The sequence below is a fragment of the Thunnus albacares genome, chromosome 17, assembly GCF_914725855.1.
Source record: "Thunnus albacares chromosome 17, fThuAlb1.1, whole genome shotgun sequence".
Lineage (NCBI taxonomy): Eukaryota > Metazoa > Chordata > Actinopteri > Scombriformes > Scombridae > Thunnus > Thunnus albacares.
Window position 1 is genome coordinate 20866231 of NC_058122.1, and position 16404 is coordinate 20882634.

The 16404-nt window shown below is 41.9% G+C and overlaps 1 protein-coding gene across 1 annotated transcript; it reads right to left on the reverse strand.

Annotated features, from left to right (window-relative positions):
* Positions 1 to 1795: 1795 nt before the first annotated feature.
* lfng (LFNG O-fucosylpeptide 3-beta-N-acetylglucosaminyltransferase) lies at positions 1796 to 9508 on the reverse strand. Its single transcript, XM_044332452.1, has 8 exons — positions 8922 to 9508; positions 4774 to 4822; positions 4457 to 4559; positions 4214 to 4367; positions 4025 to 4110; positions 3741 to 3906; positions 3536 to 3621; positions 1796 to 3438 (listed from the first exon to the last, which is right to left on the reverse strand). Exons 1-8 carry the CDS (start codon positions 9339 to 9341, stop codon positions 3372 to 3374), a joined length of 1131 nt encoding a protein of 376 aa, XP_044188387.1. The 5' UTR covers positions 9342 to 9508; the 3' UTR covers positions 1796 to 3371.
* Positions 9509 to 16404: the final 6896 nt, after the last annotated feature.

Below are 16404 nucleotides of genomic sequence, written 5' to 3' on the forward strand. Positions count from 1 at the left end.
TTAAAAGGCATTTTTTTTAATCAGTCAGAAGTCTACATGTGCAGCATTGCAATGAGAGGAAATAAAGTGGGCGTGTGTGTGATTTAAAGTAGCCTAAAACCATTTCCTCCATCTCATTTGTAATCCCTCTGCATCAGTAATCCTTCACACATACCAATCTGTCACATCTGTGAGCAACTTTGAATGAATGGCAGTTGTTATATGTGATTACTGTCCTTTGGTGGTTTCCCACTGTTTATCTTTTCTTAATGTTTGCTATTGCAATTACGTCTGTTCCCAGACCAGCAGCTGCAGAATAATAAATACAGTCAGACTGAGCTTTTACGCTATCAGAATTAAAACTTACACACAGAGCCGAGGCCCAAGTTTTCAGCCTCACGCAGGGAGACGATTTGGACGGAAGAAGTTTGTCACAGAAGATGAACCACTTCACACACTAAATGGAGCTTTGTACTGCCAGCATCAGTATTCAGATCCTTTACTAAAGTAAAAACACCAAAATATCCATGTAAAAATTACAAGTAAAAGTCCTGTATTCAAAATCCTACTTAAAGACCCCCTTCAGACATGTTTTAAGACATATAAAAATCAACTGCTTGGAATAATAAAGTGTGTCTTATATGCTTATATATTTTTTTATAAACAGTTCAATAGTTTCTTAAAAAGCATCTACTCCTTCTCCCTCATTGAAAAATCCAGAATCTACGAATATATGTAAATAGTTTCAGTTTCAAAGCTTTAATTGCTAGAAATGAGATGTCTCCTACTTTACTGTAACATCCATTTTCAGTGTTTGTGCGCCGGAGGCTTCAAGTTTCCATATCACACTTGTGAAAGCTGCATACTGGACTGTTATTGTCTCCGAGCTAGTAGTGATGTCACAAATCATGCTCATAGGTACAAGCTTTCCGACTTCAGAAGATGAACGTGAAGACAGATCTCTAATGTCAAACTCTGCACAGACACAGTGAAGTGCATCCAGTGAAAGGAACAATAAGACAAACACATTTTTTGAGTGGAGGGAGACTTTAGTGAAAGTAAAAGTAAAAGTTTTTGCCTTTGTTACTGAGATTGTTAATACTGATGCATAAACGTGTACGCAGCATTTTCTTGTTGTAGCTGGTCGAGCTCGTTTTAACTGCTTTATTTACAGTTATGTAGTTTAGTCCAGTTTTCCCAACACGGGGGTCAGATTTTTTATAAGATTAATGCCATAGGAAAGAAGAAAAAACAAAGTTCTGCTACGCAGATTTGTAGCCTATGTCATTTTTGGATAATATTACCTTCTGGGGACACAAATGGTTATTTTAAATGAAACCATCTCAGAGGTTTAGAGAGGAAATCCCTCTTTGGTGGAACCTCTAACACCACATAGACATCTGAAGCATGACAAGGAACCTCAGCTACACACTGTTTTTACACTATCATTTGTTTTTTCATGTAAAATTCAGAAAAGTAACCAATAACTAACTTTTTAAGCTGAAGTATCATAAAATGGAAATACTCAAGTAAAGTACAAATACCTCAAATATGTACTTAAGTATAGTCGTTAAATGAATGTACTTTGCACCAGTGGTTGTCTAATGGCATCATTTCCTTTGAGGTCAACATGTTGTTTCTTCTGGTTTTCGCTGCAACAACATGCAACTGGTTGTGTAAATGTGAACTACATGTTTTCTTTCCACCACATTTTCCACTTGACTAAGCGTCAAGTGACATGAAAGCACTGAATAAGTAAATAACTGATGAATTGCGAACATGGAAGAAAGTCAAATAAAGACATGACCAAAATATGTAAAGTTTCTCAGTGGTTATGCACTTTTATTCAAAGTTTTAGGTCCCACCGTGGGTCCCATGGTAGTTAATACCAGGATCAGCTCATAATCCCTGAGAAGCCAGTATTGGGAATGAACTGTTCGAACCCTCCAGATACTGGAGAATAAACACCACAGTCATTTAGCACAGTTCAAAGCAGTACAAAATCATGTCCAGGTCATTAAAAGCGTATGTAAACCACCAAGGGAATTACATTCTAAACATATACAATCACTACTAATTTAAACAAAAAGTACAGTACACAATACTGTAATCAAGATGTACAGTGCAACCCAATATGGGTGAGAGATGACACAGAGGGATCGAAACACCTCCATGTGGAAACACTGATGTTGCTCTTGTTAAGTTCTCACCTCACAGGCCTCGACAGCCGCTATTATGTGTAAATACAAAACATTCATGTTAATAAAAACAGAGAGGCTCATCAGTCTTTTGTGCAAACTATTATAGACTGCGGCTCAGATTACACATGTGGTTGTTATTTGGATGCCATTGACTCATACGGCTTTTTTTTCTTTCTATTTTGGGCTCTTTTTTCAAATGGCATCCGTCCAAGCTAGGAGTCGGAACTGTTGAAGGTTTGGAGGTGAGCGTCTTTCCAGGAGCAAACAATCAGCTCATTTGAAACTAAGCTGTGCAATTTCAAACAAATAAAACTTTTTTTTTTTCAAAGCATTTCAAAAGCTGATTGCGACCCCCAAATCAAAATCTCTTCCACTCATTATTTTTCCCTGATTGTTACAAATGCAAGGAGTGTTATTAAATACATAAGAATGAATAGATGTTGAGATTTTGAGGGCGTTTTTTTTTTTTTTTTGTTAGTTAGTTTTGACACAAATCTGAAGTATGTCATTATAGGACGTAAATTAGGTCAGGCCACCTAAAATATCAAAAGTGCTTTGTCCTGATATACCTCAGATTAGGTCACCTAAGGATGCATTTGGAAATCTGCCTACTGCCAGCTCAAGTTGTGGGAGAAATAACACTGTTAACTTAAAAGCACAACAACATCTTCATATTACAGCGTTTGTCCGGAGTCATCTGAGTAAAAAGATCTAAACAAAAATACCTGGAAAAGCCAATTATATGTGATAAAAAGCCCAAAAGCCTACAAAGATAGACCTGTATGGCTTTCAATTTTTAAAAAGCTAAAACAAGTTAATGTTAATGTGAAGCTGGCAAAAAGGCTTGAATATATGACAATACATTCTATGAGAATTGCAGATACATTTACAAGCAACATATACGTACATCACAAAGCTCAACTGATTGCCTGCAAAGCTTAACGCTGAAAGCAACTTCCTGTCTGAGAGCTGGAATCCTCCGCCCGAGCAGTATGGGGCGAGGTCCTGGCTCCGGACAGGAAGGAATAGTCCCGAGGCGGGCCGCACAGCAGCCCAGTAAAACTATTAAAGACCGCGCACCACTGCAGCAAGAATACAGCAGCCGCGCGGTCTAATACCAAACACTGGTCCCCACGAGCCTTTCAGATACCGAGGCACGACGGGGACGAGGATGAGAAAAGAGCGGTCGCCCTAAAAGGCAACCTGGGGAGGACACCATGGGGTGTCTGGATACAGGAGACAGTGCACAGACTTGAACCTGAAAGAAAGAGAGAAAGAAAAAAAAAGAGTTAGACTTAGATTTGTGTTGAAACTGAGGTGAAATATGTGTCATTAAATTCAGAGCAATCTCTCACCTTGATGGATCCTCCTCCACAGGAAAAGCTCCTTTCAAATTGATGATATTGCTCTTGTTTTCAAACATCCCATAACTGAGGGTGATCTGAAAGACAAATGATAGGGAACGTAAAACACATGTAAAAAACGCTCCATTCTCATGCTTCCTCTATGCTCCAAAGCACTCCGATGGTGTATAAAAAAAGGATGAGCTGAGCCTCTCACCTGCTTGTGAATCTCAGATCTTGACACTTGTTGCAGGTTCTCCAGGTGGGAGTGAAATAGGTTGCTGCGGGTCAGAGGAACCCCCAGAACTGACTCAATGATGTACCCGATGGTGCAGTCGTCAGGCAGGCGGATCTTCTCCGCTGTGTTCATGAAGTGGCCACCGCTGAAAAGACAAGAAAAATGGACAGACGTCTGGTCAGCGTTGATGCGACGCACCCTGATGTGAAGGCAGAAGTTGAAAAGTGAGAGTAATGATTCAGGATTGTAAATCGGTATCTTACCTGGCCCATGGGCTCATCTTCAGCGCCAGACCCCGGCTCACGCAGAAGCCGGCTCCTCCGGTAGCAAACCAGAAGTTGACGGGTTTCTACAAGAGGTGATGGAAAAGTTTAATACACAGCATTATCTGAAAAACAACAACATGATCTTGAAAACATTACGCACACAAAAAACAAGACTCTTCTACGCACCATCTTATTGTCCCCCAGCCTCTCTGTGGCCTCTATGGGCCGGTCCAGGCTGGGTTTACCGATGTACATGTCCTGGGTGTGGGGATACTGGGACAACTGCTTCACCAGAGTCCGAACATTCACGTAGTTGTCGTCATCAACGTGACAGAACCACCTAAGAAGCAGAAACAGAAGCATCATTAGATCCTGAGACGTTCAGACGAAGGCAACAATCATCAGAATCTGAAATAAATATGTACTTACTTTTTCCCAGACTCTATGAACTTGTCATATTCCACCGCCATCTTGCAAGACAGAGCTTGTCGGCTATGAGCTGCGGAGCAGTTGGTGTTGATTGCATGACTCCCTGTGGCATCAATATGAAAGAAATATGAGTTAGATAAGAGAGCCGCATCAATGGAGGCTCTATGTGTTTTAATATCATCTTTCATGGAGGCAAAAAGCTCAAAGCAAAATTTTTATGACCTTTAAGATGTGATTTGTTTTCTCATAAATTCAGCCTCTTTCTAATACAATGTGCATCTCTGTTCCCAACATGAAACCCCCCTCATAAAACTTACCAATTTTCTTTTTTAGCTCCTCATCTTCTCCGTCTGTGAAGATGTAGGTCTGTAAGCAAACAAGGGAAATAACAGATAAGTGGACTTGGTCTTTGAAGCCCACAAAATCAAAACCACTTGATCATGTGAAGCGGTCACACGATCGACCCCAATTCAGCAGTGTGTCCAAAGTCCTCCTTCCTCATATGAAGCCCGGTGTGATTAGCATCAATCAACGTGTCTTTTATGCAGTGGAAAACACATTGAGTTAAACAACCCCCTGCTCTAATAAGGGCCTTTTGTCCTGCGTTTCACTCTCTCCATGGCAACTATGCAGCCGCCCCGAAGCATCCCAGACATAGAACAAAGGAGGAGGCAGACTGTCCGCCCCCACACACACACACACACACACACACACACACACACCCCATTCATGCATCCCATCCCCCGGCCCGAGCCCCATCCTCTGTGCTGGACCTGCTGCCGAGCTTCAACATGTTGAATGAAGAACAGTATCATTCAAATGTTACAGTCAGTGACTATATGATAAACCGCCAACAGAATCTCTGTCCTCTATGCTGCTGCTGTATGACTGACAAAAGGTTAAAAGAATCAAACCCACGAGACTACAGGTGCTTGTTAAATGTAGCAGTTAGTCATAAAAGGAGTTCACAACAAAGGGCACCTTACAGGAACACTCTTTAAAGAGCAGGGAGGGATTAGTCTCCTCTTTATGATAGCTCACACCGAGCAGGTGCAAGGTGGTGAATAGTGCTGATGAAAAAGGTGCCGGCCTCGGGCTTTGTAACCGCCAGCGGTCTGTTTACACTTCACCTGAGGTGAGCCAGCACCTGCCGAACATCACGCTACCTTATCTACGCCACGTGTCTCTACACGCCAGGTCATGGTGCCTTAACCTTCACCGACAGAGCACCTTTTGTCAGCTTTTACTCACAATCATGCAAACCCTGCTGATCGGTGATCTGCATCTCAGCAGTCCGCTGACTTTACTTGAAATAAAAGACACATCTTTCTACTCCACTTTTTTCTTTTTTTTTCTGCACAAAGCAAGGCGGCTCGAGCCGTTTGTGGCATAAACTGTGAGCAGATGTTGCACGATGCTAAAGCCGTGAGCCTGTATTTGTTTAAGGAAGGGTGGTGATTTCACTGGTGAAGGGATCAGAGGCTGGCGCTGTTTGCTTTAAATCCTGTTGAATAGACAGCCTAATCACTGAGGCAGCTGCCAGAGCTGCCAGGGCACTGACAGAAAGAGAGGAAGGGGAGGGAGGGAGGATGGAGGAGAAGGGGTGGAATCTCACTGCTGATTAGTAAATCGAAAACCGTGTGTGGCCATTCACCCCCACTTCACCCCCTACCCTGCTTCCCCCTCCGCTCCCTCTGAGCCACATACATGGCCAGAGCCTCTTGAATAGAACAATGCTGCGAGTTTTCATGCTGGGTAAAGTCTCCACTGGGTAAATTCTAAATATGTTTGCCAGCATTTGCATACAGCTGCAGGAGTTAACTAAAGAGAAGCCCCCTGGGGAAGGGTTTTTTTTTCTGTCTTTGTTCTCTAACTGAAACTTAAAAGCACAGTTACTTACATGGAATACTAATTTATACCAAAAAGAAAATAAAAAAGATGCCTGTGTGTGAAGCAGAGATAAGAGTCGAGGGGTGAGGAGAAGAGGGAGATGAGAGCAAAGAAAGAAGGGGGGAGACTGCACTCCTGACCACAGGAAAGCCTGGCACGGCCCTGTCTGAGCTGAGCGTGGTGCCTGGCTGGCTGTCTCCAGCTCTACGGGAAGGAAGGGCACCAAGCTCCCCTCCTTCTATCAACCACCTCCACCCTGACTCCTTCCCCCTCCTGTCCCGCACATTCAAAGCATTTCAGCACTTTTCATCAGGACAAACGATTTGTAAAACAGCTCACAGGAGAGCTTGAATCACCGCGGCTGGACAAAGCGTTCCTAAAAGTAGCCCCCTTTAAAGTAATTTCTAAAACAACTGGCACACATTTTTAACAACAGGCTGTCCTCTTCAATGACAACCCGCCCACTTTCTGACCACTTGTACTTCATAGTTAAGCCATTTTATTGACCCAACTACAGCGCCAAGTGTTTTTTTTTTTTCTCTCTCTAAATGCTAAAAGCGTTCATTGTTGGAGCGTTGGCTAATTATCCTTCTCCTAAAAGAGGAATGCATGGCACACCACCATGAGGATGTTGGTGCCAGCTGTTCAGACACTTGAAAAATGAATATAGGCTCTGATAACGCAGCTACGTGCCAGATTTATAAATCAGTCTAGGAAAAAGGGAGGAGGATGGGGGGAGGGGTCTAGCATCTCCAACTTTGAGATTAAGCTGTCTTGATGCTGCGGATCTAGAGTCTGAGGCAGGAAATACTGTGATCCATTTTATTCTTTTGTTTTAAGACCTCTCTTTCTCTCAGTAAGGCAGAGTGATGAATGGGGAAATAATAGAAAACAGGAAGAGGTGCTGTAGACGTAAAAGTTGAAAAGGAGACTTTTTGTTTCAAAAGCACCAATTAACAGATAAATTGGGTTTGGAATTCATTAGCCACAACAGGTAATCATTTACATAAAGATAATAACTGGTTGGATTTTCCAAACAAAAAAAAGAATGGGCTCAAAGATTAAGTAGGCCCCAGGCACTATTGTGTCAACAAAACTATCAGAGAGATAATCTACCTTCCCTATTCTCATGTAAACAGCAGCAGATAACAACTCCATCTGCATGAGAGTAAAGAGATCTCACTTGGAGCAAGAAAAGTAACAGCAGCAGTCAGAAATTAAAGTCGTCTAAACAGCAGCTTTTACCAGAAATAATACTTTTGTCCCTTGTGTCTACAGCTATAAAAGTGATCCACAGATGTTCATCAGCTGAGTGTGAGAATCAAACCTGAATGTTAAGGATGGCCATATGTACACGGTGGGAACTGGGAGCATCATATGGCCGTCTTTTGTTCTGTCTCTCCTGACCACCTGGCACCCTTCCTCCAGGAACTCCCTCTTGCATTGTGGGCTCAGTCTATCCTTTTTATCCACGCAGCCACCCACCAGCTGCCTTGCCTATAAGCCCTGCTGTTGTCGGATATGGGTTAACTAACATCATCCAGTACAGTAATTACAGCTAATTAGCACCACCATTTCACATATACACTGATGCTGAAGAAGCCTGGACAGCTATGCGGGGTAATCCTAATTCTGTCTAATCTGTGGACAGACAGTTTTACAGGCATTAAACACATCTCAGCCTTATCACCACACAAAGAGAAGAAACTTCTCCCCAACCTGTGTGTGACAGCACCCAAGACAAATTAAACAGACTTTTGGAAAAGCACATGTGACACCTCTGGATGCAGGATAAAATCACTTTGACTGGCCACTGTTTTCACCACGCTATAGCTATGAGTGTCTTTGTGCACCCTCTAAAGGAGCTTGGTTCTCAAGGCCGCACATTTTCATTCTCAGCGTGCTACTTCCCGGCACAAACTTGCCTATAGATGCACCCCTTTGTCCCTGGCATCCCCTTAACGAAGCCCCCGTTTTCCCATCCCTCCGTATGCTTGACCCAGACTCAGCTCCCACGTTCCCATGGAGAGAGGGGAGACAAGGGGCTGGGAAAGCTTTTCTTCCCCCTTCAGAAAGACGCTTTGTTAGTGCTGGAAGGGGGACAGCGCTGGAGTCGGTGCTGTGAAGCATCCATTGCACCAGGGGCATTCACAGGGACACCCACAAGAGGAGGGATAATAGAAAGTGGGGAGAAGAGGGGGGCTGCAAGAGGGGAGAAGAGGGAGTCTTGAAACTGCTCCCTCCGTTTTTCAGGAACATGTCACTCAGAGGAGAATTTAAAAAAAAAAAAAAAGTGACAGAGCCGGGGAAATTCAGTATGGTGAACAAGGGTTGTGTGGACATTTCAGTGTCATCTGGTGACAAGGGGAACAATGAAGAAGCAGCGATCATAACAGGCTTCACCTGCATGTTGGCAACACAGGCTCAGCAGCAATGACATCAACCCAGAAAACAAACACATCATTTCCCCAAAACCTTTAAGCTTTCATCTTAATTTTCAGCTCGTGCATGAAAAATATTTGATGATGCGCGGCAAGTGAATAAGTATCAATTTTTGCACTTTTTTTTCCTTTACCTGCTGCATGTTTCTTGAGATCCAAGTGTCCAGAAGCAGGTTCAGCCTGGACTGGTGGAACTTCTTGGTGGTCTTCACGGCGATGAAGATGTCATCAGCGCTGATGTCCTCGGCCGGAGGAGGGTCAGCGGCGGACGCAGAGGAGCGTGCGGGCTTCTCAACCTCCCTCCGTCCCCGGGTCAGCTTGGTGAAGTACGCCGAGAATCCTTTCTTAACCTGAGCGCTCCCGGGCTGTGCGTCGCCCCCATCCTCCTGTTGCGCGGCATCTTGGAGGAGAGAGCGCGTCCCGGAGTCCTCTCCGTGCGTCACCTCATCCACCTGAACCCGGTGATGCTGCACAGCGACAAGGAGCAGCAGCAGGCAGAGACATGCTGTGCTGGCTACAGAGATAGTGGTCTTCTTTCCATTATTTTTCAACATGATTGAACCTATAAAAAAAAAAAAAAAAAGACTAAAAACTATGAAGCAGAGCAACGAATTCCCAATGCAAAGTCCATATGGTATTTTTTTTCTCTCTCTCAGAGGAACAAAAAATTATAAATGAAAGGTTAGTTATTGTGCATTGCTGGACAGCAAATAATTGTAATGCTATGAGGGGGCATATATAAGCTTCTATGCTGGCCACGCCTCATGGGAGGTCCCTGAATGCAGCATGTCAGCCAGTGACGTTATAATGGGGCGTGGTTATGGCTATCTGTGTGTGTGTGTGTGTGTGTGTGTGTGTGTGTGTGTGTGTGTGTGTGTGTGTATGTGTGTGTGACTTGCAGTTTGACTTTTTCAGATCATTTGAGTGAAGGACTGGGCCAAGGAAAACAAAAGTAGGTGCAGGTGTTCAAGAGCAAAGGTGTGTTTCAAACCTGCATCATTCACACTGTCACTCGTTTGATAAAAGCTTAATTCTCCAGATCTGAGTCTGAAATCGGGGACTTCAGAGTGATTTTTCTTCTCTTTCAAGGTGAAGCTATTTGAATTCAGCCGAGTGTGAGCCGGGTGTTCACCAGAGAAACAGGCTCTATTGTTCCTCTTTGACCTTGTGAGGACTCTAAACAGTTGGCCATTCCTGAACACTTGTTATTCAAATTCTGGCTCTCACAACTGAGTGCCGTCTGGCGCTGGGACACTGACCAAAGACACAAGTTCCATTTAGGCCGACACGCAGCTGGTGGAGCCTCAATAAACACCCAACTCTCAGCAACTAACAGATTTAGTATCAAAGGAATGTCTGGTTAAACTGAGTTCTTAAAGGACAGCTTCAAATGTGGTGCAATATTGGTGCCAAAATGACCTCAGTGAATGCTCTGTTATCTTGAGATAATTAACAATATCCAAATTAGGATGGTTTTGGTCCCAAACTCCCAAAAAGTCAGTGCTGGCCTGTAAGGTGTATGACATCCTTCATGTCTTTAATGGATCTTAAAACACATCCTGCTTCTCTCGTTAACTCCTCTGTGTTTCTTTGCATATGTAGCCATATCATGTTCTTTTCCAAAAAATCTGCAAGAGAAAAAACTTCCTTTCCACTGCAGGTGTTTTATTCTTTTAAATTCTGGGACACACGGCACATAAGTTACCTCTCTGCTTTGTTGCTCCTGACAAGGCCTTTTGTTCCCTTTTTAAAACTGTGCATAAAAAGGCATCTAAGAGCAAGTGTAAGAAACCAGGCAGAGGGGGTTGTCTCTGTGGCCTTCATTCTTCTTCCATCAACCGCCCTCTTTCTGCCGGGCTTGCAGGGCATTCGTCCCACCTCGGAAACTCTTTTCTGGTCTTTTGGACTAGTGAAAACAATGTCAGCTGTTAAAAAGGCAAAGTGAAAAGTAAAGTTGTGTCAACCTCCCCTCTGCACTCACAGTGTATTTCAACCTCGTGCTCCCTTCGCTGACACCAAACACAGTAGAAAAAACACTTGAAATCATCTCACAACCTCATCTCATCTTTGACCCCCCCCCCAGACAACACCACTGCTGAATTCCTGTGAGCCCACTTCCTCACCATAGCACTCAAAAGCCCACAAATAAACACCACAGTGTGCTTGATTTTTCCCCTGATCATATCAGCATGTCGGGGGATCTGAGCAGCCAGAGAAGCCTCAGCCGGATGGTGAAATTAAAGGGCTGTTCTTTATAGTTCCTGCTTTTACAAAGATGATTACATACTGGAAGATGCTCAAACAGCAGGTAAAGAATGAAAATATTACACAATTATCTCTGTGATCATCCCACTGCTGTCCAAAAGACGCCATTGCAGCTTTTTTTATTCACTGATACACACCACAGAAACTGGAAAACATATGTGTAAGATGTCAGCTATAACTTGATACACTGCATAATGTACATAGATCCATCTTGTTGAAAAAAGACCCAGCATGGAAGGCATTAGCACAAAGCCACATCTTTCTTTTGAACGCATAATGTTTCGATTTGGTTTCTATTTCAGTCTGTTTAACATTCCTCAGGATGATTCCCTGAATGTTTCTCCTTTTTGAAGCTTTTGTTTATTAGTGGCTGGTTCAAATATGTACCAACTAGATGCCAGTTTTTGACATTATATTCAAAAAAGCTGCTGTTCAAGGTCAGCTATGTTCGTCCTCCTCTATGTGAACGAAGTTTGTGAAAGTGTAAGACTACGCTTTGACGCTCAGTGATGAGAGCGGTGGGATCAGTGTTCAGTTCAGTTTATTTTCCCAGCGTGGACACACTAGCTCCGATGGAATTACAGGTCACACCAGAAGTGAGAGCCAGGGGACCCGGCGTCCCCTCAGAACCCGGTTTCAGTTTCCCTCTTCGTGCAACATTAGAGGAATCTCTCCGAGGACCACGGCTGAGAATGCTTCAGCTGCTCCACAGACAAATAAATACACCCCGTTTTTATTGATCTGTAGTACTAAGTTCCCATAAATCTGAATTGACTTCCTCCAGGTAAACACAATGTACAGTCAAAGTAGGGCACAAGACCTGCAGATCCTTTGCTGAGATAAAGAAAAAACATACAAATAATGCACAAGACAGTTAATATTAATGAAAAAGTTTGCACAGAGGTCTCTCACTCTCTGTCTTGCATACCAATGCTGACACAGTGTTAGATTTTTAGGAATAGTTAGATCGATAGACGTTTTTGTATGACTGTGTTGCTAATGTTCATATTTGCTGTTGCAAGTTCTTCATTTTTGTCAAAGTAACTTGATGTTGTCAAACTGGAAATGATCAGGCAGGAGCTGTTAGTTAGTTAGTTCTGTGTCATGTAACACATATATAAAGCCAAAAAGGGGGAAAAAAAACTTCAGTTGTAACATGATAATGTCCACCGTTAAGTAACATATTTATGTGAAAAATATGAAAAATATGAAAAATGTGAAAACAGGGAACACTAAACACAGTGTTGTGTAGTTGCCAGTGAAAAGGACAATAGAGAACAAAATGGAAATCATTATTTTAATTGCACACTGAACAAATCCACTTTTGTTCTTCCGAACTGGACCTTCAGTTCAACATTAGGTGGTATCACATCTCAACTGGACACATCAAGATCTTTGTTAAATAATTACATTAAACATATTTTTCAGTGCCATATTCATATTTTATCATCCAAAAATGTACACAGTTTTGGTTTAGTCCATATCATCATCGCGTTGTTCTTTACCCTCAGCTAACACAGATTAACCAACGAATATTGATCTTTTCATTATTCAAAATTATTATTCAAAGCCTCACAAAACCCATAGTTGTGAAATAACATGCATACTTATGTTTGTATGACCAAGATCCAATAAGTTGTGTACCCCCCCCCCCCCCCCACAAAAAAAATATCTTTCTCGTTAGAGGAGTCAGATTACATGCCTGGCAAGTCTGCACATAATCAAAACTGGCCAAATACAATCAAATGTTTTGTATTATAAGAAATACCAACCTTCTTTGTTTCACACACTGCACAAACCCACTTATTGTTGCTAGAAACATGATATTCACTAGAGACCCCCCAGGTTTATATTTTCACTAAGAGCTCTGTAAACTCAAGGGAGACATAAAACCTGCTGACAACTTTGATTTATTCCCATATCACAATGTACATTTCATGAGGTGGAAAGATGGTGGTTTTCTGTACTGAGAAAAGCCCCCCCCCCCCCCTCCTGTTGAATGAATGGTCATTTTCCCCAACCAGTACACAAAAGTGCTCACAGCTTCACTGTATTCGGTGCCTTGCATCCTTCCTCGCCACTGATTTCTCTTTGTCATTGATATGTAAGCTTTTCTGGGGAATTATTAATCACTTGTTGGACCATATATATATGTGTATAGCAATTAGGCACTCATTACACAGACCGGCTTAAAAAAAGTAATGACAGATCACAAATCCCACAGAGAAAAGGTAAAACTGTGGTAAATGCAGATTGCAACAGCTTTACTGAGACAAGTACACAACAAGTTAACAGCACCTTGTGTATACAACTTGTGTCTACAAACATGTCAGGGAGAGTAAAGGCTGTAATGAAAGACAAATAAATAGTTAAATAAATATCTTGTAAAGCCTGCTGGAGTTTTAGCAGCTTATTTTTTGTGGTAAATGCAGGTTAGTTCAAAGCTCCTGGCAGTCTCTGTCCATGGTACTGATTGTGTTGGTAACAACATTAGTGGGCCTGGTTATAACATAACACAAATGGTTAAATCCAAGGAAACAATGTATATTATGACCACATTAACATTTGCTCTGCATAGTTACAGCCACGGCCATGTCTTATCATTGCCCATTAATGTAAAGCTTTACACAGTATTGCTCTCCATCATATTTTGGCTTTGTTACCTTTTCAGGTGTCTTTCTTGGTGTGTTTTAGCTTTATGTACTAAGGTTCTGTATTCTTCAGCTAATGATGTGGGTTTGATCTGTTGTCTTCATCATATCTGTGGGTGTTGACTCAGTCATACATTGTCTGTGGAAGTGTTGATATACTTAAACGTAAACTTAAAACCTACCTCTTTAGCCTGACGTTTGATTAGGAGTAATTTATAGACTTAATTCATTTTATTTTATTCACTTATTTGATTGTATTCATGTTGTAAAATTTTATTTGATCTTTTATTTTAGTATTATTAATATTGTTTTTCTCTCTTATTGATTTTATTTCTCTTTTTTATCTATTTTAGCGAATCAAATTTTCATTTCACTCAGTTTTATTATTATTTTAGTTTTTAAATCAACTTTGTTTTATTGCATTTTCATAATTTTTCTCTTGTGTACATTAGTCTCAAATGACTGTACTGTCTACATTTGCTCTGTCTTATTATTGACTCGTCAGTCATCTGTGAAGCACTTTGAATTGCATGAACCTGTATGAAAGGTGCTATGCAAATAAAGTTTGATTGATTGATTGCCTGTCTATGTGCATTGACACCATATCAGACCCTGTCAAGAGTTTATATGAGAGTCAAAAGTCTGAATTTCATTGAATTTATTGACAATAACCATCACATTTGAACATCACCATAATTAAGGACTAGGAGAGAAACTTTTCTTCCACAGTTCCTGTTAGTTCTCTGCTAGATCTGGGAAAACAGGCCTGATTTTTGTATAAGTTCTACTTCAACCCTCAGTTTATTATATTACAGTAATACTTTAAATACTACAGTATATGCACTCTAAAGGTGAATGACGAGCGCAGGCTGTGCCTGACTTGTGCCCATTCAAACGTGGTCATGTAGTTCATCTGTACTTGTACATAGTGAGAGCAGGCTCAGGTCCAGGGAGCGGCTCCTGTGCTACAGGCCCGTTCATACCTGGTTCAAGGCTTCATTATTTTTTTAATTGCTGTTTTTTTTTTGATGCAAAGAGTTTCACATTTAAAAAGGCTAAATTGTTTCCTTGAACAGCTGGGCACTGTAGATTTTAGCAAATGTCACTCAAACAGGAGTAAATAACGTAAATAGTGTTTACAGCAGCAGGATTGGCTCAAAATAAACTAAAGTGGCTGTAATCATGGCAATGAGGGAACATTTCACCAGTGTGATGGGATGGCAGAAGAACAAAGTATATGAAAAACACAACTCTGCGGATGCAGTGAAAACAGAAATCTCACGTCTGGTGGTTGATGTCCTATTTTAAAGTGGTGCTCCCATCATAATTGTTCTCTTTTCACTCTCCTCCACATAACCAGGCATAACACAGGCTATTTGCATAACTGTTCAGATCTGCTCGTCACCCCCTGCTCCTGCCCTACTTCCACCCTGTCAGCCTAATGCTTCCCAGCACTTTCTCTTTGTGTCAGCCCTTGTTGTTCTGGGAACATCAAATGATCGACACTTTAAATTGGGAGGACTCTAGTCTTGTCTAGTCTTTACAGCCTCAAAAAGCTGTAGCTCCAAACAGAAATGTGTTTAGTGGGAGGGCCCGAATTATGAATGATGGGGGGAGGTTAGCATGGTTTCCTGTTTGTTGTCTCTCTTTTTTCTCACCATGTGTTACAGGGAGGGCTTTATGTTGTGGAACATGAAGAGGTGCAGAGATATGATCTGTTTGTGTGTGTGTGTGTATTATGGTGGAAGAATAGGGCTGTGGGATCTGATACTGAGAAAATGACAGAGCAGTCTGATGTGTCAGACTCTCACGGGACGGCAGGCAGAGTGGAGCAGCAGCGGGAAGCTCCGGTGGGAAACTGCTGAGGTTACACTCTGTGGGTGTTACGCGCATTGTGTACTTTCTCTTTTGTTTTCCAGAGGGAGATCTGAGTGGCTAGAGGCTTGTGGGTTTAGTAGTAACAGCTTCAGTGAAAATGACTGGAGTTAGATATTAGAATATGCACAGAAATGTGTCAGAAATAAACTAATATCTTAAGTGCTTATCACCATTTCTTAACATCCACATTTGGATAAAACTGGTTTCTATGAACAATCTGTTCCTTTCCTCTTAAACAGACAATTTGTCAGTATTCAACTTTGCTTATCACCAGTTACGTTATATGGGGGTGTAGCTCAGTAGTGGAGCATTTGACTGCAGATCAAGAGGTCTCTGGTTCAAGTCCAGATGCTCTATTTCCCAATTTAGGAGTCAAAAGTTTACAGAAATAATGTCCTGGGAACAGAGTTATGAGCGGAAACACTGAATAAAGATGCTCCTATTGGCAACCTAGCTGAAATTAGAAATACTTCTTTCTCAAATACAACTTATAGATCATCTCTAAAGCAACGGACACTATTTTTGTTATTTAAAGGCCAGAAAAGCACCGTTACATTATTAATTGCTGCTAAAAAGCTCCTGCAGTTAAAATGGGACTACTGGTTTCCATGTGATCACAGGTAAAAAGTTGAAGGGACTCCCTTGGGTCTCACACTTCAGAGAGTCCTGTTACTTGATCTGTTTGGAAATGACCAAACCTCTGCGACCTTCCCTCTTCCCAGGTCTCGGGGCTTTGTGGTATCTCCCAGCGGGCTGAAAGGAAACTACCACGAACTTTCCCCCATCAGAAAAAGGTCTGAATATTTCTGAGATGCTTTGTGCC

What these genes read in the sequence shown, in the direction of transcription:
- lfng (XM_044332452.1), bottom strand. Translation starts at nt 9,341, where the DNA reads ATGTTGAAAAATAATGGAAAGAAGACCACTATCTCTGTAGCCAGCACA. An exon ending in GGAGCTAAAAAAGAAAATTG is followed by an intron (nt 4,560 to 4,773) that starts GTAAGTTTTATG and finishes TTGATGCCACAG; the next exon opens with GGAGTCATGCAATCAACACC. An exon ending in AAGATGAGCCCATGGGCCAG is followed by an intron (nt 3,907 to 4,024) that starts GTAAGATACCGA and finishes TTGTCTTTTCAG; the next exon opens with CGGTGGCCACTTCATGAACA.